Genomic DNA, 26,118 nt, shown 5'->3' on the forward strand with positions numbered 1-26,118 from the left:
ACTGAATGGTGACTTGGTTAAGTTGGATAGATCTTATGGCCACAAGGAAATTCAAACTTTGTTCAGGGAAACACTGCCCTGGAGAAGGGAAGAAGAAACTCAAATGCATCTCCATGTAAATGTTGTTGTTCTAATTCAAAAATAAAAAGTTCCAAATATATATATATATATATATATATATATATATATATATATATATATATATATATATATATATATATATATACATATATATATATATATATAAGTATTATATAAGTATATATATATGTATATATATATACTTATATATAATATATAAGTATATATATATATATATATATATATACTTAGATATTATATATATAAGTATATATATATTATATAGATACTTAGATATTTATTATATTATATAAGTATATATATATATATATATATATATATATATATATATATATATATTAAGTATACTTACACATTACTTGTTGAAATATACTTCTGATAGAGTCAAGTACAAGTATAGTCTAAATGTAAGTAAACTTTAATGTAAGTATGTATTAAAGTATACTTAGTAGTATTTAAAAAATGTACTCGGATAACTATACTTCTGATAAGTACATTGAAAGTAAACTTGAAGTATACTGTATTCATTTTTAGTATACTTCAAGTATACTTCAGTGTACTTCTTTTTGGTAAGGGCACGGGATGTAAGTCTGTTCAATTTTACTGTTTTCTTTGACCAAGGAAGGACGGTGTCCTCGTAAGCAAGGCATCTGGCCTCGCAAGACATCGCCTTGCGAGGCCAGGCGCCTTGACATTGAGAAACACCCAGGGAGTGAGAGAGTAAGGGTAAAAGAGAACCAACACTGGCTAGCATGCTAGCTAGCTGTTTCCTGAAGCAGGGGCACTATCGACCAGATCCCTTGAGATAATAAATCTGGTGACAGTCTCCAGTTCTCTTGAGAAAACTAACATGATTGGCAGTTTAGGGGCGCTTTTTCCAGCCCTCAGGAGTGATGTTAGTGAGTCTGCTGGAGGAAGTTCACTGCTAAAAAAGAGACAGCTGTTAAAACTGATAAATATGTAAAATATGTGCTTGTGTCAGGTGGACTATTGCTCTTTATGAATGAGAAGCTGGAGATGTGGCGTGAGAGCGTGTGCAGGTAGTGCGATACGTGCAATACGTGTATGAGAGCTGCCAGCCCTGTGAAAGAACCTCCCAACTCTGAAAATGTGAATCTCTGCTCGAGAGCAAACTGTGGCGCAGTTCGCCAACACTGAGAGATGCTAACAGACCACCAAGCCAACAATCAAACTTTCAAGTTCACATTGTGTGGTACAGATGCACACAACAGATCTACAAGTTCATCCGTTTTGAAGCATGTTGATCTTCATATCAGCATCTGATTATCTGTAGACTAATTAAAAGGTGAGCTGTGATTATTTATAGTTAATCAATACTGCTAATGGTGCATTGGGTATTCAGAGGAATAAGTGATTCATCCAGCTTATGTAAACCTGCGAGCTCTCTACCAGACATCACTGAACCCAGAAAGACACCTCAGCAGTCAGAGTAAGTTAAATACAGGACAGAGCAGCGGGGTGCGACATGTGCATGTCTCACTCTTCGTGTAATCTACATATGTATTTTGGGTGCTTTTTAAGCTCAACATACTACACTACATTTGGCCAATGAGATGTGAATTTCTATATAAATATGGAAATCCAACCTGATTGGTCTTAAAGGGTTTAACCAGAAGAATTAGGATTCTTTGTTTATTCAGGGACCATAAGTGTCATGGTCTGGGGGGAGTCCTCCTCTCAGTCTAAACATTCTCTGAGCTTCTCCTGCAGGTGGGCGTGTCAGGGAGTGGACCAGCTGCAGTCCATCTGCTCATCAGCGGGCCGGGGACATATAAGCTGCTGGGAGACATCTTCACTTGGCTGGATGATTAGCTCAACTTGGGTATCTATGTCTCTGAGCCTGTTTTCGAGTATCTTTATCAGAGATCTTCTGAGTCTAGCTTCTAGCCTGAATTCCAAGTTTTTGTATGTTTGTTCCGAGCCGGCTTGATTTTACAACCTGCCTTCTCTCCAGATTTCCACCACCACCTTCCACCACGTACCTGCAACCCCACCGGACCCGTTCCACTGTCTCCCAGCTGGTACCTGGCCGTCCACTCCTCCTTGACAACCCACCTTACCGGATCCTGTCCTTGTCATGGTGGGTGGCAGTCTTTTGACCCACGACATGCAGAATCACCACACAGGAACCGGCAAGTAAGTAAAACGATTTTATTATCTACTGAAGAACAATGATAGGAACGGGAACAGACGACGGGCAGGCTGGCAGCAAGATTCCAGGATGGAATTCTGAGGAGGGAGACAGAGTGAGTATATGGAGGGAATGACGTAGAATGATATTGGGAGTGGAGCTTACTGATTGCAGCTAGTGGTGAGATCTTCCGGAGGGATTAGGTCTGGTCCGGGTGAGCAGGAAGGCTCCAGAAGGTGATGGAACTGTTGGTCCAGAGAGGAGGTAGGAGCAACGGTTTGGTGAAGGCAGGTGAGCGGCTGAGAGCGAGCGGCCAGGGGAGGAGACAGCGTGATCTGGATTGCAGGGGTCCGAATTGGTTATGGAGGTGGTGGAGTGTGGAGAGAAACCTGGAGCAGAGCAGGGAAGGACAATCAGGGTTTTCTCTGGCGACAGGAAATCAAGCAGAACTTCATAAGCACAGGTAAGCGAATCGGAACTAGAAAGAAACACGGGATCAAGACAGGTTAAAGGCTACCCAAAACAGAGTAATCATCCGGCGAAATGAAGTGTCACACTGCTCCTTAAATCCCCTGGACCGTAATGACAGGATTAGCTGCAGCTGGAGACTCTCAGACACGCCCACCTGAAAACAATGCTCAGAGAAGATAGGTTACGTGCAGGAAGCTCACCACGGACCGTGACAGTCCTTGCTCCCGTGCTCAGCTCCTCCAGTCCGCCAGCAACCTGAAACCCCAATCTCCTGTTAACCGGCAAGTGTGTGTCTCTGTTTCCCCACGCCTCCCGGACCTCCCCAGACCAAACTACTCCCCCCTCTTATGTTTCCCCTGGATCACGAACCGTAAGTCCCGACCCTTACCTCAATATTCCTGGTCATCCACTTCCGCTAACTCTCCCTCCCTGGCTCTAGATTCCTCCCCGGAGTCCCAGCTGGATTCTCCTACTGCCCTTTATGTTTACATTTCTATAATTAACCTTGTTTCTTATAACATCCGATCTCTGTGCATGATTCTGCATGCCGTGGGTCAGACACCTTCCCCTCATCATGACAGTAAGTACACTTCATATTAATTCAGACAAAGTCAGGTATATAAAAAGACATTTATTTTCTGAACAAATTAGAAAACAAGACAACGAGGAAGCTATGAGGTGATGAGTGTATGATGTAGCGTAATGTGATGTGTGATTGTGGTGTTTATCAGAACCTTATATCTGGAAGAAACTGAGTTCTGAGTGTGATTGAATTTGGTCTGCTATAAACTAGGAGGGATGGTTTGTAAAACAGCATCAGACGCAATCTTGTCGTGTCTACGCACCCTTTTCGGAGACTCTCTTTTGGATCCAAGATGTCGAGGAGGTCGGGTTACCCCAAGGTACCGAAGTTCGTAGAAAAACCGAAGTATGACCAGGTCAGTCCAGAGTCGTCAAACAGGTGGACTTGTTTTGCGTCTCGAACGGATGGACTCTGAAGGAGTCTTGGCTGTGTCAGCTTTGTTCTGAAGGAACCGTTTTGCTGTTTCAGCGGCAGCATGCAACAGGTTTTGACAGCTTGTCAAAAGATGCGGTGGTTCAAGAGTTTTGCTCCGGCTGGCCGGTCCGAAGCTCTGCTCAAAAAGCACTGAATCAACTCGAGAAGTGATTGTTTTAATAATTCTCATATTATGATTGTGGCCAATCAGGTCAAAAGAGGTTAAGAGGTGTTAAAAAACAAACCTCAGAACACACCCTGCTCAGATACAGGAGCTCTGATTTGTGGATCAGAAAACAATGTGTCATGAGATTACTTTAACCTTGTCATCGTCATGTGTATGAGTGTGTGAGCTGTCCGGTCACGTACGCTGAATAAATGTATGGGTCATATATTTCATTTCATCCTTATTAATCTAAGCACAAATTAATCAAAACATTTCTTTTAACCACATTGTCCATTCATTATATGATTATTTAAGTATTCCATTTAACTATATTGTTCTTTTCATTATTATTTTAACACTTCATTATTTATAACAGTTCATTATTATAAATGTTCATTCTTCTTCTGTGAAACAAGGGATAGATAAGAGCAACTCGGCGTAGAAGAACCTTGGGAAGGGAACATGATGTTAACAATCTGGGTGTAAACATGCAGCGTCGAATCTTTCTTGCAGATTAAAGGCACCAGTTAAGACTTATGTCTCCATATGACCGGATACTGAAGAGGTCAAACTGTAGATCACGTGTCAGACACAAGGCCCGCAGGCCAGATGCAGCCCGCGGAGTATTTTTATGTGGCCCGCGAGATAAATATCAAAAATATATTAAAACTGGCCCGCTGGCCGATTTTACCGCAAAGACTTCCACTCCCATGATGCTTTGCGGCGTCAGCGCGGAGCCGACGCGCCCCCTCCATTGTGTTTTTTCCAGCGCCTGCTGCCGGTCTCTGCAGCCCCGCTGTCTCGGACAAACTACACTCCTCTCACTCAGCGCCGAGTTCACTCAGCTATTTTCTGACATTGAAGCCCAGAAACGGAAATTCTAGCCGCTCAGTAATGTGTTCACGACTGAAAGAGAAAGTTTTCCAACTAACGTCCAGACAGAGCTGATATAACTCCAGCGAGCAGCGACACGCTCAAACCAGCACGACTCTGTGGTTGCTATCGTGTTTCCTCCCCGACACACAACAACGCGGTCAAGCTGCTCAGACATGTTCATCAGCACAAACCTATGTGAGCACCTGTTGTCATCTAATGTTGTCATTATTATGATGAAGATGAACAAAACAACAGGAGTCTCCTCCTCAGCTCAGATCAACCCCATGATGCAGGTATCTGGCTGGAACAGGTGAGCATCACAGTAAACCAGTGGAGCAAACTGAGCTTTAAATATGTTGGTTTTATGCTCTTTTTCTGCTCCAAAACATGAAAGTTAACAGGTGAGATGTTGCATTTTCATTTAAGATAAAATGATATTTTCATTTTGTTGTTGGCCCGTGAGAAAAGATTTAACCTACAGTAAACAGGAAGTGGAAAGGCTGCAGATAGATGAATAGAATAGAAAATCCCTTTATTGTTCCTCAGTGGGGAAAGCTAGACGTCACAGCAGCAATGACACGTATTACAGGAGAAAAAAAGGAGAATAAAAAATAAGAAAAATTAATAAACAAGAAAACACAAACCCTGAATAGATTTATAAAATGCTGAATATACCACAAGTAATGAATACCACTGATGCCTTTTATTTAAAACTGACTTGCTCGTGTGTAATTTGGTTATTCCACATTCAGTGTTAATGCAGAAATAAGTTTGTTTCCAAATTAAAAGGTTCAAAGTTGCATACATGTTGATAAAGAAAATGTGCAACTTTGCCGTCACTTTTTCAAAAATATTAAGTTTGTCCCGCGGCTTCGTCCCAGAGTTTCATTTCGGCCCCGTGTGAGTTTGAGTTTGACTCCCCTGCTGTAGATGAAAAACTGACCATTTCTGGACGCTACAATGTGATGGTCACTAAATTACAAAATCGGTTATCGGTCTTTGCCTTTTCATTTTGGTAGCTTTAACTTGCCGTTTCTGACAGAAATGTATTAAAATTGGATCTTTTTATTTACATCCCCATGCAGAACAGCTTCAGGTTTAGGCCCCTGCTGCTTTTTCAAACATCAGGATTACATGAGTCAAACCAGAAAGTGAAACACTTTCATTAACTTCACATTCACTCGTCAACCAACCAACACTCTCCATCTCTTGAGGGAAATTACAGCGCCAGTACACAAAGGGCCCTCTTGTTTGCCCTCAGTCGTAGCAATAAAAGGTGTTGATGTGAATGAGGCAAAGTAACATAGCAACCACCTGGAAAAGGCAGGAAATAAATGCCACATAAATTCAACCTTATGCTACAGTGCCTTGCAAAAGTGTTCACGCCTTGACACAAACACAAATTTACATTTTTTCGTTGAGATTTTCTGTGATAGACCAACACAAAGTTTCACATAATTGTGAAGTGGAAAGAAAGTGATGGTTTTCACAATTGAAGCTGTTAAAAATTTGAAAAGTGTGGCGAGCGTTTGTACTCAGCTCCTTTTCCTCTGACACCCCTAGACAAAATCCAGAGCTATCAACTGCTTTCAGATGGAACCTCATTAGATAGTAGCGTTCACCTGTGATGAGTTAGACTCATCACAAATACAGCTGTTCTCTGGCAGGTATAGGTCAAAGCTGCAGGGTTGGGCTATAAAAATATCCCAAGCTTTGAACATCTCAAGAAGCACAGTTTAGTCCTTCATCCAAACATGGAAAAGTACGCAACAACTGCAGTCCTACCAAGACACAGCCGTCCATCTAACCGAACAGCTCGAGCAAGGAGAGCTTTGGTCAGAGAAGCTTCTAAGAGGACCATGGTCCGTCTGGAAGAGCTGCAGAAATCCACAGCTCAGGTGGGACAATCTGTCCACAGGACTAATGTAAGTCGTGTCCTCCACGAGTCTGGCCTACATGGAAGAGTGCTGACAAAAAGGCATAAAAAGTCCTGTTTGCCAGGAGCCATGTAGGCACTGACACATATATTGATAGACCCCCTACTGGCAGCTCGGGCACAGGAAATACGGTCACCATCTTAGATCGGTCGAGCTTCCGGCAGACAAAAACCATAACAGCAGCAGTGAACGGGATGCCTGAGCCGTCTCCTGTTAGCCAATTCTGCAGCACCCACAGCTGTAATTTGACGACAGCTGGCAAAAACTTCCGGCGTTGTTTAAAGTGGTTGCAGTAACCACTTTTTACCACAGGATGCCATTTTTACTTCATTTCTATAATGAACATTTAAAGAGCAAGTCACCCCCAAATCAACTTTTTCTTGCTGATAAACTATATAAATGTGGAACTAATTGTGCTGTAGACACGTGTCGTCAATAATTTGATACTTCAGTGCATCTTAGTTAAAATTTAAATATTCTGCCTAAAACTGTCAGTGTTGTGCCGCTGTCAGGTAAAAACTCTGCACTGTATTCTAATTTAAATCTGCCACCGCTATTGGCTAAGAGGTATGCTATGATGTAAACTGGTACATTATGATGTCACAATGCTGTTGTGAGCCTGTGTGTGTGTGTATTTGTTAGCAGCTCCGCCCTCTCGGTCTGCTAGGCAACAGCATTTGTTGCATTTTTCAAACATGAAGAGGGAGTGAAGTAAGTTTCTTGTAGGGGGTGACTTGCTCTTTAAATATGTTTCTATTCTTTTACAGGAGGCTGTGGTTGGTGGTTGATGAGCCTGGTCTTCTTAGGCCAGGCTCAACACAGATGTGCAGCACTCATGCTGACGCCACAGCCATCAGACGTGATGTTATTGGTCAAGTCGGTGGTTCTGAAGAGAAGACAGCCCCACATGGCCAATCTCACCTCTCTTACTGCAGAAGAGGAGCTCCAGATAAAAGTTCAACAAAGCAGTCCTCTGTCAGGGGTTTTAGCTCATGGAAAGCTTTCAATTACTATTTTAAAAACTTCTCAACACAAGTAACAGATAAATTAAGACAAAACGAATAAAATTAACTCCTTTAAGCAGTCAGTCCTTTTCTCTCTCTCTCCCCCGTGTCCTGTCTGGCTGTAAAGCAACCAGAACTGACGTCTGAGTAGCGAAAACAAGCCTCAGTTTTACTCTCACAGGTAGAGTGTTACAGATTCAGCTGTAATCCTCCACCTGATATGTAAACTTTATTAGAGATGCTTTTGGTTGTTTTTAATCCCAAAGGACACGACGACGGAAATGAAAGAGAACGTGGGAAAGGAAAAGAAGAGATGAGGGAGAGTTCACAAAAATTAACAACAAAGGATGAACAAGAAGCAGCTTCTAGATCTGTAGGAAGAGAGTGAGACAAAAACCCAACAGAACCAGAACATCACCAGCAGCCAGTTCTGATGGATGGTTTGTCGTGTTCTTGTCAACCAGACTTTGTTCTAGTTGTTCTCTCTCACCTTCTCTCTGAATGATATTGACACTCTATGTATGTGAATTACACAAAAACTTCTATTGTTATCTATAAGAATTATATTGTACATATTGTTTATGAAATCGGCTGAGTAGTTATTTCTGCTTCTCTATCATGTATTAAGTGTGTTTTTTTAAACATACCTGCCATAGATCTCACACCTGTTGTATGTACAGTTTTTATTATTTTGATTGTCATTGTTTGACAGATTTTTAGATTTTGATCCTTTTTTCTATAAGTTTTGACACTAAGCTCTGGACAAGAGTCACATAAGTACCCACAGCAAACCCACTAATATTGAAAATGCTAAAACACGTTCCTGTGTCAGAGCTACATGTGTGAAGTTTGCAGGGGGGAAAATGCATCAAAATCGGTTCAGAATTCTGCGAGTTATGGTAGATTTACATGCTGACAATTCAATGCCTTTGTCAAGGGGGGGGGGGGGGGGGTTCAATCCATCCAAGATGGCGGAGCCATCGCTCGTTAGACACGGGGTGTAGAACTTTTGGGTCTAAATGCAAAGGAAAAGTAGCACTGCTGACCACCCTGTTTGTAGGAGAAGAATGGGTAAAAATATCAGTCTCTGATGTACATTTAAGATGTTCAACGCTAGAGACACACCCTAAAGACTTGCAGCTGTTGCAGCCAAAGGTGGCTCTACCAAATATTGATGCAACGGGGTTGAACTCCAGACTTTTTAGATTTTTATTTGCTTACATTTTTGAAAACCATGCATCAGTGTCCTACTTTGTGTTGGTCTATCACAAAAAATCACAATAAAACATCTATGTTTGTGATTAAAGGTGTCAAAATGTGTAATACTTTTGAAAGGCACTATTACTCCACTGGGAACCTAGGACAGTCTATAAAAGTGCCCTGAGACCTTGATGCAAATCTGATTGTTCTGTAAGCAGCACAGGCTGCTTATCTGCTGCATGGAGATGGGCCGCAGTAATGCACTTAGCTCCGAGATACTTCAGATAAAACCTCTGCTGGGAACACAACAACAAACAGATGTGGCAGGAGGGGCATGCTTGTGACTGCTACAGCACACACACACACAATAAGCTGGTGAAATAGTCGTACTACTTCTATGTTAGAGAAAATAAGAAGGTATTATCAGGAAAAGGAGAATGTCTAGTGGTCGTCAGCAGTGGCTGATGCCCCCATCCAGGAGGCTATCACAGCTCAGCAGAACACCAGTGTAGCACTTAGTGATAAAATAAAGTTAACAGCTCAAAAAACAGGAAATAATGCACTTAGAGAGTAGTGGGAGAAGAAGGTAACAGAGTGTAAAAGTGTTCAGTGTGTCCTCCAGCAGTCTAAGCCTATAGCAGCATAACTACAGAGATAACTCTGGAAACCTAGCCTTTTAGATGGAGGCATGTTGGAGGCAGGGCAAGGGAGAGCCGTCTTTACCGACTGTACACTCCACCTCCCTCTACTCCCCCACTGGTCCAGATTTAGGCTAACATCAGATTTTAACCATAGGCCCTATCAAATAAAAATGTTTTAAACCTATTCTTAAAAGTAGACAAGGTGTCTGCCTCACGGACTAAAGCTGGGAGCAGGTTCCACAGGAGAGGAGCCTGATAGCTAAAAGATCCCATCCTAAGTTTAGATATTCTGGGAACCACCAGTAAACCTGCAGTCTGAGAGCGAAGTGCTCGGTTAGGAACGTATGGAACAATCAGATTACTGATGTATGATGGAGCTTGATTATTAAGAGCTTTATATGTGAGAAGAAAAATCTTAAAATCTATTCTGAATTTAACAGGTAGCCAATGTAGAGAAGCTAAGACAGGAGAGATATGATCTCTCTTTTTATCATTCAATTAAATTAATTTCAAGTTTATTTATAAAGCAACAAATCACGACAAGAGTCGTCTCAAGGCACATCACATAAAAAACATTCCAATACAGGTCAGTTCATTAAGCCAATCAGAAAAAAGTTTCCTATATAAGGAACCCAGCAAATTGCATCAAGTCACTGACTAGTGTCAGTGTCTTTACAACAATCCTCATACTAAGCAAGCATCATCAGAACCCTTTCTGAACATCCAATGACCTGTATAATGTACTCTGTGCAGAAATTTGTATTACATTAATTGTGAATTGGGGTTCCTGGTCAACTTAAAGGTTTTTAGACAAGTCTGAGACCAGAAGTTCTGGTCAAAGCTGAATGATACGTCCACCTCCCACTTTGCTATAAAAATGGATACTGAATCGTCTATTTTGGACAGTTTCTTATGTACTACCCACTAGGGGTGCAACAGATCATCATTGTTCTGTGATCCATAAGGAACTCTCTCTACGGTTTGGCACACCCGCGGGTCGCAGATCTGTCACATGGAGGGCAGAGGCGCAACCTTTTCAATCCCGATTTCAGTCCAGATTCTCAGGCGCGGAAGTTGATCGCACCACGTTTGCACCCTTGATCCGCACTTCACCCAAGTCTGCACTGATGCGGACTTAGGTGAAGGGTATTACCCACAATCCATTCCTGCGGGAGAAAAGGCTCAAGTTCCTTTTCTGAAAACATGTATTTTCTACTGAAAGTAGTTCATTTTAGGATGGTTAGTTGATGCTCGGAAACTTTCAGACAAAGCAACAATGAATGTAAATTTATTTCATATAATTGTTTGGTTGTTTGAAAGTTGTCAATAAAGGTTTTAGAAAAAAGTATCACAGCGACCAGCATCGATGACACAATGCTCCCTGTCCAATTTGGCAATTATTCGCACATTTGTGTACTACGCACTCTAAGCCTCACAGCCCTCTTTCTCCAAGTGCACTTTGCTGAAGACCGCAGGGCGCAGTGCAAGTATTGAGATTGGGCAAGCGATTACTAGTGTGATGATTCTTCATGTCGTGGGTTAAACTCCTTCCCAGGGACATGACAACTAGGGCCAAGAATCCTTTATTATTTCTTGCATGCATATATACATGCACAGTGTGTTTGCTTTTTCTTTTGACACACTGGAGGATTTGCTGCCACCCCAGCAAATTCTTTAAAAGTCCTACAAATGGGATTTGACAGGGTTTACCAAACAAGTTTAGTTTAGATTTACACTTGGTACGTTGGATTTCCATTTGTATAAATAACCGTTGTGATTTTATAAATTTTCAAATCAAATCACGTTTATTTGTATAGCACATTTAAATGCAACAATGTTGCCCAAAGTGCTGAACATAGACGCATAAAAACATAAAAAATATATGAGCAGTCAAGTAAAAGCACAATAACACATCAAAAAACAATGCATAAAAATGAGACATGAGAAATGATAAAAACAGGACTACCATGTCAACTAGGAATAATAAAAGCTGTCAAGTAAAAGTAAGTTTTCAGCAGCTTTTTAAAAATGGCAACAGATGACGGCTGCCTAATGGAGATATGCAACATATTCCACAGTGCTGCCACAGAGTAAGGCCCAATCTCAATACTCACTCTGCGTCCTGCGGCCTTCAGCAAAGTACACTTGGAGAAAGTGAGCAGTAGGGATCGAGAGTGTAGTACACAAGTGTGCAAATAATTGCAGAATTGAGACAGGGAGCATTGCAACGTATGCCGTGATGCTGGTCGCTGTGAAACTTTTGTCAAAAACCCTTTATTAACAACTTTCAAACAAACAATAAAGCATTTTTTGAAATTCATTTCACTTCATTGCTGCTTTGTCCAAAACATTCAGAGCATCAACTACTCTCTAAAAACTGCTGGGTTATTTAATCTACTCAACTGCTGGGTTATGAAATGTGTAACCCATTTTGGGTTATTTGAATGAGATTTGGGTTATTTTTGTGCAACAGTTGGGTTATTTAATCTACTCAACTGCTGGGTTATGAAATGTGTAACCCATTTTGGGTTATTTGAATGAGATTTGGGTTATTTTAGTGCAACTTGACCCAGCACCTGGGTTGTTGTACTTGTTTGAACCGGTTTGAACATCATTACATCTACAGTCATCCTCCACAACGCAACGCCAGGATCCATTTTGTCTTCGATCTGAGTGGGGGAAAACATCCTCGTTGCGAGGTAAATCAACAATAAGAGGTTTGTATTGTTTGTGTTTACTATCTGATTCCCGTCACGTCTGTGCCGCGTTACCTGTTGGTATCTGAATGTTGTTGAGGCTCTGTTGGTTGGTTTGGGTAACAATGTAGCTAGCTAGCCATTTAGCGGTTGTCTTTAGCCTTTTCTAGTGTCAGTAGCTTATCTGTGTCGTTCATAAACTGCTATTCTGATTACTTTTTTACATTAAAAAATCCAGTGGAACTTCTGTACTTTGCATTTGAACTAATGAGTAGTCTGTGGCTAATGAAACAGTCGTGGGGTGTGGGGGAGGAGCGGGAAATTGCTCCCAGCTAGCTCCCGGCTGGGTAAAGGAGATGAAAGGAAAATTAAGACGCTTAAAGTATTTAAAATGTCTTAAATCGACTTATTAAAGTCTTAAATTTGGTTAGTATTGACGTGGGTTTAAAATACATTCATCTCACACTTGCAAATTTGACGCTTTTCGGCGAAAACTGCCGTTTATGAAGCCAAATATAACGTTCACGTGAGTCTTTGGTCGGGTTTCAGTCGCTCTCTATAAGAATCGGTTTCAGAAAAAGGAGGAGTGTTCATCCTGTTCACAAACCATCTTTGTTAGTGGGTCATGAGTCGTCATTTGATCAAATACAGTCACGGAGATAGCTAGGCAAAACACTGCGGTAGCCGGTATCGCTGTGCTGCTCCTACTGCTGCTTCAACATCTCACAGCGGTTGGAGCTTGAAGTTCGTAAGTCAAACAAAATCCTCTCCAAATACTACAGTATTCTATGAAGAACTTTTGCAGGGTTTTCTCCTTTCACGTTCAGCCTAAACTGATGTTTCCCGAGGCTTGTGTTCTTTTTTGGGGGGTGAGTTGAGTTCAAGTGTTGGGTCAAAAACAAGTTTCCCAGTAATTAGACAGGTTCATCCTAAACCCAAAGAAGATTCTGACTCAGACTAGATGCTGCGGTTGTTGTTTCAGATACATTCAAGCTAAATCATTTTAGGCACGTCTTCCCTACATATATTATATAAGGGATTTGAAATTAAGAAGAAAAAATAAAGTACTTTGAAAACAGTATGGAAATGTTTTCAATGAATGAGATGTTGATAATAGTTGGGGGGGGGGGGGGGGGGGCGGGAGACACAAATAGATCTAAAAATGTTACTTGTACTTTTACTATCATTCTGTTGTGGATAGTCAGCACAAATATTCAGATTATATATAATCTCTTTTAAATATTGGCTTCTAGGCCAGTGTACAATCATTATCAAACCATTATATACATGTTTTACCATAGAAAGGTAAACATTTCAGGTGATGACCCCTTTAAAAAGTTCACCCAATAACTGGAATCTACGTGTTCAAAATTTTTCATCATGTATGTGTTTGCATGTCAGAATCAAATTCTTGTGTTTTTTTTAACAGTGTACCATATCTGACGAGCGCGCATCACAGCTTAAAGAATGGTGAAGAAACAATTGCCAGCCCCTCAGTCAGGTACAGGACTACATGCAAGACACTGCAGTCTACAGGGCCAAGTGCATTAGGGACAACAATTGGACCATCTACCAGATCCTCCAAGAATTCCCTCACCTAATGAGCAAAGGCATGGTACGTTTAGAGAAATAATAATTAACATGTGATGACGATGATTTTTTTTTTTTATTAGTATGCCACATTGAATTTGTTTAAAAAAGGTTTCCTATTTTGTACATTGCACAGGACTTTCTTATCCTGCATGGGGATGCTTCATCAAAGTTGTTTGAAACTTGGCTACCCATTTATGCGGAGAAAATCCTGTACCTGTCAAGACGGGAGGGAAAGCTGATCTCGTCCCTGGATGGGTTAACACAAGGTAATATATTCTTGCTTGCCATCTTTGCAATTGTCAATATGGTTTGTGTCAATGTAAGGTTTCCCCAATGAGGCTGGTCTCCCTCACTAGGCTATTTTAGTCCAACTGGTGTCGAAAGCCTGCAACAAGACCCCTAGTCTAACTGATGGGCACATTACTCACCTGGGCTGTGATGGACTTTCTGTAATAGCGCATGTGGCGCAGCACCACATCTGAGCCATTGTAGGGGAAACTGTGCAGTGCTCGTCTCTTACAGATATGTCTCCACCAATGTTTACTGGTCCTATCATTTTAATGTATACTGAACAAAAATATAAACGCGACACTTCTGTTTTTGCTCTCATTTTTCATGAGTTGAACTCAAACACCTAGAATTTTATCTACAAACACAAAATACCCATGACTTTCAAATATTGTTCTGAAATCTGTCCACATGTGTGTTAGTGGGCACTTTTCCTTTAACAAGATAATCCCAATCCCAGTCTAAGGCACACCTGCACATTATTCATAATGTCTAGTTAGCCCCTTGATATGCCACACCTGTGAGGTGGGATGGATTATCTTGTTAAAGGAAAAGTGCTCACTAACACACGCAGACAGATTTCAGAACAGTATTTGAGAGTCATGGGTATTTTGTGTATGTAGATAAGGTTTCAGATGTTTGAGTTCGGCTCATGAAAAATGGGAGCATAAACAAAAGTGTTGCATTTATATTTTTGTTCAGTGTAGTAATTGTCCCTGGCAATTTGTGCGTGCCATCCCTCTCCCTGCTTTCAGAGTGGTCGGAGGTGCGCCACAACCTCACCACCCCCTTCCTCCTTGTCTCACAGCAATCAGAGGTATGGTGCGTGTTGGTGCGCGCCAAGCCCCCACAATGCCGCTCAGAAAATGGTCCCATCCCGGAAGTAAGAAAAATTGCAGTTCCACCCTCATCCGCTGGGGGCTGGTGCCAGAAGCGAGCAAATCCTCATTGACTCCCATGTTAAAAATGCCGATTTCACAGCAGAAATAAACATGTTTACAGCCTGGTGCCAAAACATGTTTTTTGTCTAAATTATCTAGTTTATACTCATGACAACTCTGAGGGGGGTGAATTTTTTTCTCACTCTTCTGTTTAAGTGTATTGAAAGCCTAAAATTCTGTATAATTAATGAGCATCCGACACACGTGACCGCCGCCTCAGACCCACGTGACCACAGAGCTAGCTCCGTGGAAAGGCCTCAGTACAGCCTCGGTCTGGCTTGGAAACTGCTCCGGCATTTTGAGTCTCTGTGTTTGTGTATTCTTCTTTGGATATTATTGGTGCAATTGTTGGACAAAATGACTTGCAGTGGTATTAATTGCACTAATAGAGCGTCCAAGGAGTCTCCACTTCATTTTTTTCGGTAAGTTAAAATCTATATTCGTATTTTATGTCACTGCCACCTTTAAACTAGCTGAGTTTACCGAAGTAGCTAGCTAACTATCAGTTTAACATGTAGCATGTACTGTTTAACCATGAAATTTAAATGTAAAATACGGTAAAATAATTAATAGGGCATATTTAGATGGGTAATAGGGTAAAACCCAGTGCATTTAAGATAAAAATGGGTTGAAATATGACGGAGCGCTAAGAGGGAGACTTCTGTGTCCATTCTTCCATCCGGTAATCCCCAGCGGTCAGGCCGGGCAGCCTGACCGATCCGGCGCCTACTTGCTGCGCCTAGCTGCTGCGCGGTCTGACCGCTCGTGGAGTTTTTCATGTCTGACTTTAACCGCATCTAATACTGTATTACGGCGTGAGCGCAACAGCGACAACTTAATATCGATGTGTAAGCAGCCTGAGTGGTAGGGTGTTTTCATCTGAACCCTCCAGCAGGCTATGCTGCACTATTGACGTGTTAGCGCGCGGCGCTAACAACTTAGCAACGTGACATGTCTCTGAGAAAGCGTAAAACACGGACGCTTCTTCTGAAGCGGAAAATAACACCTCTTCTTAAGCAGAGCAGGATGTCGCCTCGGCTCGTTCACGGCCGAGCCGGACTGAGCTCGATAACATTGACCAAGCACAGCCACTGGGCCGTTGTAGCTGCCACCAGGCCTGCTGAAGGAACTCCAGCGGGTTTCATCAGACTCGTAAAGTTTCTTGTTTTTGCTGGGCATTTCTGTATTTTACCGCTCCCTCCTGCAGTCTTCCCCTATTAAAATTTAAAATGTGTAACTTTATGTATTGTGATGAATGACTAATATTCATGTTAAACTGAAACGTTAGGCATTTAGGGGGAAAAAACAAAATAATAAACATTATACAGATGTCAAATAAATCAAACTGTAATTAAACTATATATTTTCAAAGTCATATAGACAGCATGATGGTTTGTGTGATCCGTGCGGTTTCACTTACACCCCTTTAATGATCAGGCTGTTTTTTATTATTTTTATCAGCTGATAGCAGTTAAAATTATGGTAAAAAATAATTTTATCTGTTTTTGATAACTTAATGCCCAGGAAAAGCATCTTCCTGGGCATTAAATATAACCCAAATGTTTTATTATGAGCAGATCTGATGAAGGTTTAGACAAGCAGTCTGCAAAGTAAAACTTGTAGAGTCCAAACTCTTACTAAAGCTTTTGAAAAGAAAAAATGGTTGAATTTTGAGAAATATCCACAACAGGGGAGCGAGACCTCTGAAAAATGTATATTTTCTCTGAATTCATAGAATAATGTGAAGATTCTGGGAAAAGTTGGGATTCTGAGATTAAAACGTAAATCTTTCTAATCATAATTCTGGCAGTTTTTGTGTCCTTCTGCTGTGGAAAGTCGTGCAACATGAAGATACTGAGAAGATGCTTACAACCTGTATTTTTATTCCATCCATAAATAAAATCATGAGCTATTTTTTTAATCCAAATTTGATCCAAAGGGCCATCGTTGGTTCCAGACCCGTTCTAGAACATTCCTCTAATCTTAAAGTCATCATCAGTTTCTTCCTTTTAACAAATATTTATTTGTTCAAATATTTAATATTTATAACTGGAATATTTGTTCCTCCCTCTCCCACTGCAGTTAGTCCTGTCCTGCAACCCTGTTTTTGCAGCTTAGTGAAGCCAACCATCACTAACCTGGGGGTGGTTTTGGACCCAGAGATGCGGATGGACTCCCACATTAGCCAGGTGGTTAGATCCTGCTTTTCCCGGCTTTGCCAGCTACCAAAGATGAAGTCCATCCTGAAAGACGTGTCATATTTTCTCCCCAAGCTGGACCTGACCGTCATGTATCGGTCCAAAATAGTGTGATGATATTGTGTTTTTGTACATAACAGACTTTTTAACAGACAAATTTGTCGCATTCTCCTACACCTCTTCACGGGCTCGCCACAGTAAATATTCTATTTGGCAAGAGATAAACTTTATTGTATTTATCCTAGTGAATCTAATTAAACGGGTAAACTAGTAGTAGCACATCCAACATCAAAGAAAGTAAAATGTTACTATCAGGAGAGGGAGAATGTTTAAGTGGTTAGCAGCAGTGTGCTAGCCGATGGCCCCCTCCATGAGGCCACCACAACTCAGCAGAACATCATTGTAGCTTCTTCTGGGGAGAAAAACACTTGGAGAAAAAATAAAGTTAACAGCTGAAATAGCAGGAAATAATACAGTTCAAGAGCAGATTGTAGAAGAAAGAAACCCCTGGGTTAAACTGGTCTGTCTACTGCATAATGCTGAACTCTAACATGTGTCCTCAGGGAAGGACCTGATTGGTGTCCAGAACCTGTTGAAGAAGCACCAGGCTCTGCAGGCTGAGATCACAGGTCATGAACCTCGCATCAAGGCTGTCACCCAGAAAGGAGAGACCATGGTGGAGGAAGGTAGAGCAGGTCTGGTCCTGACATGTTTCTGAGGTGTCTGCAGGTTCTGGCTCACTTTTTTTGGGTCCAGGTCACTTCGCTGGTGAGGAGGTGAAGACTAAGCTGTCAGAGCTTCATGGACATTGGGACACGCTAAAGGCCAAGGCGTCCCAGAGGAGGCAGGACCTGGAGGACTCTGCAGGCCCAGCAGTACTTTGCGGATGCTAATGAGGCCGAGTCCTGGATGAGGGAGAAGGAGCCCATCGTTGGAAGTCCAGACTAAGGGAAAGACGAGGACTTGGCCGAGGTATGGAAGTCCCTTCCTGAGAAACTCCAATCGCTTTTCTTTGCTCTCTTTCCAGTCCTTCATAATTAGTGTTTCTGTATTTGTCATTTCCTTCGGGTGTCTACCAGATGTCGTTGCTCGTTTGAGCGTCTCATGGGTTAGGGGTAGAAGTGCTGGCCTCGCACAGGAAGTGATGACAAACGTGTTCCCGGCGCTCTTATTTCAAACGGTTTACAAGCTGTGATGTGTGTTCCCGCTGCAGAGCAGCCATGACACGTGGCAGCCGGCAGAAGGCTCACGCTTTTCCACTAAACACCCGCAGAGCTGCGTCTGCGGTGAACTGAGCAGGGTTTGTTTTACAGTGGCGGATCCGATTGGACCATCGCTGCGAGAAAGCTCCACTTGTGTCAGACGAGCTGAAGGTTCTGATGTTCTGCTCCACAGGCTCTCCTGAAGAAGCACGAGGCCCTGATGTCGGACCTGTCGGCTTATGGCAGCAGCATCCAGGCCCTGAAGGAGCAGGCCCAGTCCTGCAGGGTGAGTTCAGAGCCCTCGGCCCGTCAGAACATTCTTATCCACCACGTTCTAACACCAGACCTGTTAACCCGACAGCAACAAGGTGATCAGCAGGTGCTTTTGTCCTGCAGGACCTGAAGGCCAACGAGTCCCGCCTGAGGGACATCAACACGGTGGCATCTGAACTGGAGTCAGAAGGTCTGATGGCTGAGGAGGCTCCTATGGTTCAGGCTCAGGTGAGCGTCACCTGTCTGCAGCAGCTGGTCCCTCTCACTTCCTGGTTTAACTCTGCTCGTCTCTGTTTGTAGCAACAAGAACATCTGGGTTCTGCTCCTGGAAAGGTGCGTGTTGTCCTCCGCCTCCACCAGAACCAGACGTGGTGTTTATGTTACCACTCATTTGTTTGTTTACAGGATGAAGCTGACTCTAACACGGCGTCACCCTGGAAGGTGAGTTCATTCAGCTGATCAGAGGTCACCTCTGATGGCCGCAGTCACGGCCGACCGTGCTGACATCACACAGGAATTCAGGTGACCCGGCAGGCACCAGGTTTTGGTGAAAGTGGGGACATGTCAGCTGGTTGCCATGGCTAGTTATCTTTATGCATCTGTATGACTGCTGACTGGTGTGTGTTTCCTGTGACCTTTGACCTCAGACCGTACGGTTGGGCGTTCAGACGACGGCTAACTTTAATTCCATCAAGGTAAGAGGAAGCTCTTCCCTTCCTGTCTGAGCGATCCGTCTCCAGGTTTCTTCGTCCGGCGTCCAGCCCGCTGGCGTCCACCTTCATCTCACCTTCATCTCATCTCACTTCATTTATAGTGCAATACTTTCACATTATCATTTTCCCACACTTCTGTATACCTGTATTTTGTTGTTTTTCAATAAAGAATGACAAATTATTTAAGTTTGGTTTTTGTTGCACACAAATATATATCTGTAAAAAATATCTACAAAGCTAATGTTTACATAACAAGTATGATTGGGTTTTGCAATACGGCACTCAAGTTTATTTTAGTAAGATTTTCAAACCAAGTAAAGTTAGTAAAGAACACATTTCTATTGTCTGCTAAGAAACTGTTGGGATTTAAAATGGGCCTGTTGTACAAATAACTTGTAAATGATTATTCCTCACTTTTGTCTTAACCAAAGAAATTCCAGTAATTGAGCAAAAACATTTATTTTTAACACTACAGTTTATAAAACAGGGCGCAAAGTGTCGGCACATGTATGTATGTCGATGGTCTGCCCCAACCAAACCAAGAGACACAGACGTCAGGGAGGCCAAGGTTGTCTCTGCAGCTCTCTGGGCACCACGCCTCACTCAGCTGTCTCCAATGATCCAAATGGCTATGGAGGAAAAAATAACAGGTTTGGCCTAGCTGTTTAAAGTACAAAACCATTCATGAAGTGGTCAAGACAAGTACTTGGAACTTACACGCTGCGTTGTGTAGCTGACGTTGGAGACACACAGGCTGCCATGGTGACCTTTTAATAGATCTAAGAAAAAAATGTAATAAAAGAATGAAACTTAAAAACTCCCAGACCTCATGTCATATTTACTCATCAGCTATGGCTGATTTGTTTGGATCACAGTGAGTTACACTAATTCTAATATATTTTTATTTCTATTATACATACATACTTTTTAACTGTTATTTTCACATGACTGTTATCAGGCTCTCTTGTTCTGGTTCTGATGATAACTCTGTGTCTTCCAGTAAGTTATCTTGTGCTTACTTCATCTGTATAATGTCTCTTTACTTTTGGTAAATTGTACTGAGTCCAGAATAAAGGCTAGTTGGCTGTACAAGATACAAACAAGTATTACGTTTTGGAAATATATGAAACACCGCCAGCATCTGTTAGAGCCTGTGGCGGGGTGCTGAGGGCCGGCTCCAGCCCAGGAATGAGCTCTACACGCCGGCTGGGAGGGTTTGAAACACCGCCATCCTCTCCTCTGCTGGCTGTAAATTCTGTTATGGTTACCGGTGCTTGTGTTGCAATGTGAAACGCTTGGTCTCAGATTTTGTAAGAAAGATAATAAAATGTCCCCCCAAAATACGACTTAAATATATTTTCTCTTCTTCATGATACATTTAATGGCTGGTGCGACTCAGGAGTGATAGCGCCAAAAAAAAACTACTGAAAACTTGCTCAAAGCAAAATGTTTTCATTACGGAAATAAATTATAAACTTACCGATTTAAAACTTTTTTAATACAGGTACTTCTCACGAACAGGCGCAGAAAACCTCCACCTAAACTCCGTGTAAGGTTCAGGTCGATGGGTGTTCCAGTTAGCTCCGGTTGGGTTGAAGCTAGGTGGCTACATCCGTTAGCTCGGCTCCCACCTCCGCTTTAGCTTTGGGTTAGCCAGGGTTAGCTTCAGGTTAGCTCGTAGCTAGTTCGCCTGGGTGTCGTCACTCGAGCCCAGCCTTACAGCCACACCCTCAGCGCCTCCTCTCTTCCCTTTTATGGAATTGTCTGGGCTGGACGGAACCTGTGACACGGTCAAAATGGCGGTGGTGGACACCTCCCATTATGGACAGATAACGTGAAATTGAAGCCTATGGAATCGAATTGTCCAGTATATGTACAGTCTATGGTGCGCGCGTACCACATGCGCACATTTTGCAGTCTTTTAGCGGCTCTAGAGCCTGCAGGTACAGTCTGTGTCATTCTCTCCGGCTCCTGCAGGAGGGAGTCGGCTCCTATCGGTCACATCAACGAGCTGGCTCTGAGAGCCATTTTGTTCGCGACAGACATGTCACTATAACCATCCACAGGGTGGGAATTGGCTGCATGTAACTGTTACCATAGGTTTCATGTTATTTGGATACCAAATGACAAATCACATGTATGCCATTCCACATTATATTCTCACCTATATTGTCTTCAACAGATGCCATTGGTGAACTCAGCCTGAGGCAGTTGCCATGCTTGCTCCCTCCAACTGCTTACAAACTCGGCCGTGGCCACAGTGCTATAATGGTTCGCCACACCATTGAAGAATGTAACTTGGCCTTCATCGACCATAAACCTGTAAGTCTTCCAGTACATCTAAAGGCAAACTTTTATCTTTTCATTAACATATACCTGTTATTCTTTGGCTCATGAATGTGTGTGCGCAGACGCACACGCACGCGCGCGCACACACACACACGCACGCATATCCAAATTTGTTATTCTATACCTCCAAATATTGTCAAGTCATCTACAAGCTTGTGTTGGTCACTTTAAAAACATCTTATGCTTTTAAAACAAGGCTGCAGTGCCACTGAATGATCGCCTCGTTGCCACACCATACTGACTCAGAAGTTAACATATTTATATGTTAACACTTTTGTGTTTTAATCCATTCAGACCTTGCTGTATGGTTTTGGTCCATTAGAAGTAGAATTATAAACATTTAAAGTTTCCTCTGTGTCAGAACCGCATTAGAATCCAGATTTTTCTCCGGATTAAACAGGGGATGAATATCGGTATCAGCCGAAGGTAGTCATTTTTTTTACATATCGATATCGGTTCGATAAATAAAACCGGGCCGATATTAACAACCAATATTTTTTCCATCTTGTCTCCATTTGTTTGCCTGTTTCAGAGAGTGAGGGGGGGGGGGGGGATGTGTGATTGTTTAGTCATGTGAACAGTGAATGAAATCATCTCAGAACTGTAAATGTGTGTGTGGTGTGTACATAACGTAAATTCAGCTTTAAAAATTTTCATTCTATACAAAATCTGATTTTAGAAGCATTAATGCCAGTATATTGGTATCGGCAAATATCGGTTATCGGCCATAACAGTGATGTTAATATCGGATATTGGCATCGGCCCAAAATTTTTCATATCGGTGCATCACTAGATTAAACTAACAGGACTCCCTCAGCAAACGTCACTTGGTTTGGCAAAACAAAAATAAAATCTCACAAAAATGACTCTAAAAGTCCAAATTATATATGTGTAAAAAATTGGAACAAGTTTCTATTGTATTTCTCTAAACATTGGTTCCTGGGAGTCTTTAACCTGCATTTTGCTCTTTAAATATTTCTTGTGAGGACCAGGAAAATGCTTGTCATAATGTCTTTTTTTATTCTGCTGTACTAGTTAAATGATAAATAACCTTTATTTGATATAGCATCTTATAGAGCCCTGAACCCCCAAGGCACTTTACAACACAGTCATTCACCCATTCACAAACACATTCACACACTGGGTAGCCATAGCTGCCCTGGTGCGTACTGACAAAGGCGGGGGGGGGGGGGGGGGGGGGGGGGTTGTTAAGTGTCTTGCCCAAGGACACAATGACAGCGATAAACTGAGCGGGGCTTAAACACGCAACCTTTCGATTACGGGGCAAGCACTTAACTCCTGTGCCACTGTCACCCAGTTGACGTTGGTAGACATTTGTTCCTTACTCACGCATTCCTTCTCATCTGTTTTTTTTTATGCTTTCTTTCTCTGTTTTTTAGCCTGGAACTAACATGGTGGAATACCTCCACGAGGCCAAGGCCACAAGACCATTCCCCTATGTGCTGACATTGGGAAATGATACGCAGCATGTGTCTCAGGCCTTTGTCATCATTGCTGGTCAGGCTGTGGAACATGACACACTGCTTCAGGCCGTCGATGCCTGCTTCAAGGCATTCTTTATTTTAGACATTGAATACCCGAGGCAATGTGAACACGTCTGGAAATTCCTGCAAACGCTGCATAACGCTACACCACCGTCTATGAAATCCCAGGAGGGGAGTCGAAACTAGTAAAGTTTCTGCAGAGTAGAATACGTGCTAGCAAAAGAAGCAAATAGGTATTTGTAAAATGTACTCTTGACCATTTAAATGTTGTTTAGCACTGAGTTACATGTATTTCAGTGTACATTGTTGCAGTTCTTGATGTGAAGTGATTAGAACTTTTATATTGTTTACATTTATATGAATAAATTTCAAGGCAGTGCCTTGTAAAGATTTCAGTATTGTTGAAGTTTTATTGTATTGTATATGCTTTACGTGACCAAGTCTAGCATGTATGTTTTGATAGTTGAGTATGGAGAGGTGCAATTTTCTGTCTTCCAAAATGCACTGTATGTAATGAGTTAGAAATAATTTGGCTTTTTTTTTTTTTTTTTTTTTTTTTTTTTTTTTTTTAACGTGTCCTGTCTGGCTGTGAAGCAAGCAGAATTGATGTCTGAATGCTGGTAACAAGCCTTACAGTTTTACTCTCAGGTGGAGCATCAGAGCATCTGCTTTTAATGTCTCAGGTGGAGCATCAAAGAGTCTGCTTTTAATGTCGCACCTGATATTTAAAACTTTATTGTTATTGTTTTTGAATGCTTTGTAATTTCGACCAGACACGGAGACAGAGGTGAAAGAGAAAGGAAAAGAGAAAAGGTGGGGAGAGAGGGGGTTAGGTGGGGGGGGGATTCAACAAAAATAAACAATAATGAACAAGAGTCTGCTTCTAGACCTGCAAAATGAGACGAGAAAAAAGCAAAACATAACAAAAAAATGGGACACAACACCAATATAACAAAATCAAGCTATCACTGCATCAACTTGATGAAGAAATATATAATCAATCATTGTTTAACTAAACAGTCACACGATAATATACCACAGTGCATTGAGTGCCCACCATAGTCTTAAGACATGTGTTGAACGTGCCCAAGCCCATACTTATGAGAGCACCATGTGAGCACCTGTGTGTGTACATGCGCTTGTTTATGTAAGGTTTATCTATAGGAGCGTCCAATAGAGAGTGTGAGGGACCACAGATCTGCCCCCCAAAGACGCGTAGGAGACGGGGGGGGGAGCTCCAAGTCCCAGAGATCCAGGCGCTGCCCCAGAACACAGGAACCCCAAGGAGCCCGCAACCAGAAAGGCCCCCGCCCCCCTCGAGAGGCACAGAGGATCGCCCCGGGAGGCCACAACCAGCAGCCGGCAGAGCCCCGGGAGATATCAGCGGCAAGTCCTCAGGCCTGCCCGCAGCCTCCCACCCCCTAGCCGGCCGAGTCCGGGACCCAGCGACCCGGGACCCAAGGGCGACCACCCCCGCCGGGGACCCAGCAGAGCCCAGGGACCCAGACCCCCCCAGGCCGCCACCGGGATTGATCAGGCAGATGCCAAAAATCTTAAACTCCCTGACCCGGGAGCCACGAACACTCAGGCAGACCAAGGCATCACACCCACACCAGGTGTGACAGGGGGGAGGGGAGACGAAGATCTATATCATCAAAGGAGGTCCCAGGAGAAGGGAGGAGTCAAAGGCCCCACCTGACATATACAGTCATACACAAACACAGTCACACACTCCCTCCCTCATGCTCACACATGCACATACAACCAAAGACTTACAAAAATACACGCCGGACACCCATTCATGCTCCCCATACACACCCTATTCACTCTGGTCCCGGTAATGCTGCACATGGGGTACAACCACCACCGGTTACCAGAGTTTGACCCTTTCTGCTGGGGTGCTGATGAGCAGGCTCCCCCGCCCACCGCCGAGCACAGCAACCCACCACCCCAGACCCCAACCAGACGGCCAGATCTCCCTCCTAGTCTCCAGCCCCAGGCAGCCAAGCAACAACAGAGGTGTGCTAAGACCCCCTGGTCTCCCTCCACCTGCTCCAACATAGTGTTGTGTGTTAATGAGGTGTATTCTATTGCTGTGGTGAGCGGGCAGTGCGGGCATTTTCTGGCCTATGCCAGCTGATGCCACTGCACCACCCTACTTGCACCCACAGCCCTTGGTGTCTAAATGCAGTTTAAAATTCGAAGTGGGCACCGGCACTCGGGAGGAGGCTGAGAACTCCCCCTGCCAAGTGCCGTTGAATGTGCTCACTCCCAAGGCCCTAAGTGTATGTTTGCGTGGAATGTCGTCGGTGGAAGTGCATAAGGTGCAAATAAAATTGGGGGGCAGGAAGCCACAGGAATGCGGAAATGGGGTCCATACCCGCACTCCTCGACTTGTCCACCCCCCAAGGTCCTATGTGCATGTTTGTGTGATGATGTGAGGGAGCAGGAGGAGAGAAATAAACGGGGATGGGGAGGAATGGCTGGTAGGGCTTAGCCCTCCAGGGAGCCAGCTCCCCCACTGACCCCAATAGGCACCTCCGTTGTCATACCGCCGCCCAGGGCATGGAGACCCCAGCCCATCCTGCCAGGGCCCAAAGCAGCAGCATCACAGAGCCCCACAGAGCCCGAGGGAGCCGACCCAGCCCCACCCCAGCAGAATATCTATGCCCATCCCTGCATTTGCACAACTTCCAGAATATATAAGACATAAGACATCCAGGTAAGGTTGGGTCCTCCCCCTCCTGGACCTCCCCCTCCCCTGTGATGGGACAACAGAGGAGCCAGGGCCTGCCCTACGCCCCTGAACCCGGG

The 26,118-nt window shown here is 43.1% G+C and overlaps 2 protein-coding genes and 2 long non-coding RNA genes across 5 annotated transcripts; 2 read left to right on the top strand and 2 right to left on the bottom strand.

Annotated features, from left to right (window-relative positions):
• Nucleotides 1-520: 520 nt before the first annotated feature.
• On the bottom strand, nt 521-8,653 carry LOC129162774 (uncharacterized). Its single transcript, XR_008562763.2, has 3 exons — nt 2,772-8,653; nt 2,420-2,643; nt 521-2,352 (listed from the first exon to the last, which is right to left on the bottom strand). It is a non-coding gene; the product is annotated as an uncharacterized lncRNA (long non-coding RNA).
• A 3,519-nt stretch (nt 8,654-12,172) lies between these two features.
• On the top strand, nt 12,173-23,490 carry LOC107396593 (uncharacterized). Its single transcript, XM_070553674.1, has 5 exons — nt 12,173-12,263; nt 13,672-13,857; nt 13,969-14,101; nt 21,633-21,772; nt 23,200-23,490. The coding sequence occupies exons 2-5, from the start codon at nt 13,756-13,758 to the stop codon at nt 23,488-23,490; spliced, it is 666 nt and encodes a 221-aa protein (XP_070409775.1). The 5' UTR covers nt 12,173-12,263; nt 13,672-13,755.
• On the bottom strand, nt 17,146-21,575 carry LOC139070594 (uncharacterized). The gene is made up of 3 exons (XR_011521085.1): nt 20,931-21,575; nt 20,168-20,229; nt 17,146-20,079 (listed from the first exon to the last, which is right to left on the bottom strand). It is a non-coding gene; the product is annotated as an uncharacterized lncRNA (long non-coding RNA).
• On the top strand, nt 18,667-19,631 carry LOC139070592 (spectrin alpha chain, non-erythrocytic 1-like). 2 transcript variants are annotated; one of them, XM_070553094.1, is made up of 4 exons: nt 18,667-18,750; nt 18,861-18,965; nt 19,038-19,070; nt 19,143-19,631. In XM_070553094.1, exons 1-4 carry the CDS (start codon nt 18,685-18,687, stop codon nt 19,194-19,196), a joined length of 258 nt encoding a protein of 85 aa, XP_070409195.1. In that variant the 5' UTR covers nt 18,667-18,684; the 3' UTR covers nt 19,197-19,631. The 2 variants fall into 2 exon arrangements, with proteins under 2 accessions (XP_070409195.1, XP_070409189.1); XM_070553088.1 differs by having other exon boundaries at nt 19,038-19,631.
• Nucleotides 23,491-26,118: the final 2,628 nt, after the last annotated feature.

The sequence above is a fragment of the Nothobranchius furzeri genome, chromosome 1, assembly GCF_043380555.1.
Source record: "Nothobranchius furzeri strain GRZ-AD chromosome 1, NfurGRZ-RIMD1, whole genome shotgun sequence".
In the NCBI taxonomy this organism is placed as follows: domain Eukaryota; kingdom Metazoa; phylum Chordata; class Actinopteri; order Cyprinodontiformes; family Nothobranchiidae; genus Nothobranchius; species Nothobranchius furzeri.

Coding starts and splice junctions, on each gene's coding strand:
- LOC107396593 (XM_070553674.1), top strand. CDS start 13,756: ATGCAAGACACTGCAGTCTACAGGGCCAAGTGCATTAGGGACAACAAT. Junction 13,858..13,968: donor ACCTAATGAGCAAAGGCATG/GTACGTTTAGAG, acceptor TACATTGCACAG/GACTTTCTTATCCTGCATGG. Junction 14,102..21,632: donor CCTGGATGGGTTAACACAAG/GTAATATATTCT, acceptor TGTCTTCAACAG/ATGCCATTGGTGAACTCAGC.
- LOC139070592 (XM_070553088.1), top strand. CDS start 18,685: ATGTCGGACCTGTCGGCTTATGGCAGCAGCATCCAGGCCCTGAAGGAG. Junction 18,751..18,860: donor AGCAGGCCCAGTCCTGCAGG/GTGAGTTCAGAG, acceptor TTTGTCCTGCAG/GACCTGAAGGCCAACGAGTC. Junction 18,966..19,037: donor CTCCTATGGTTCAGGCTCAG/GTGAGCGTCACC, acceptor CTCTGTTTGTAG/CAACAAGAACATCTGGGTTC.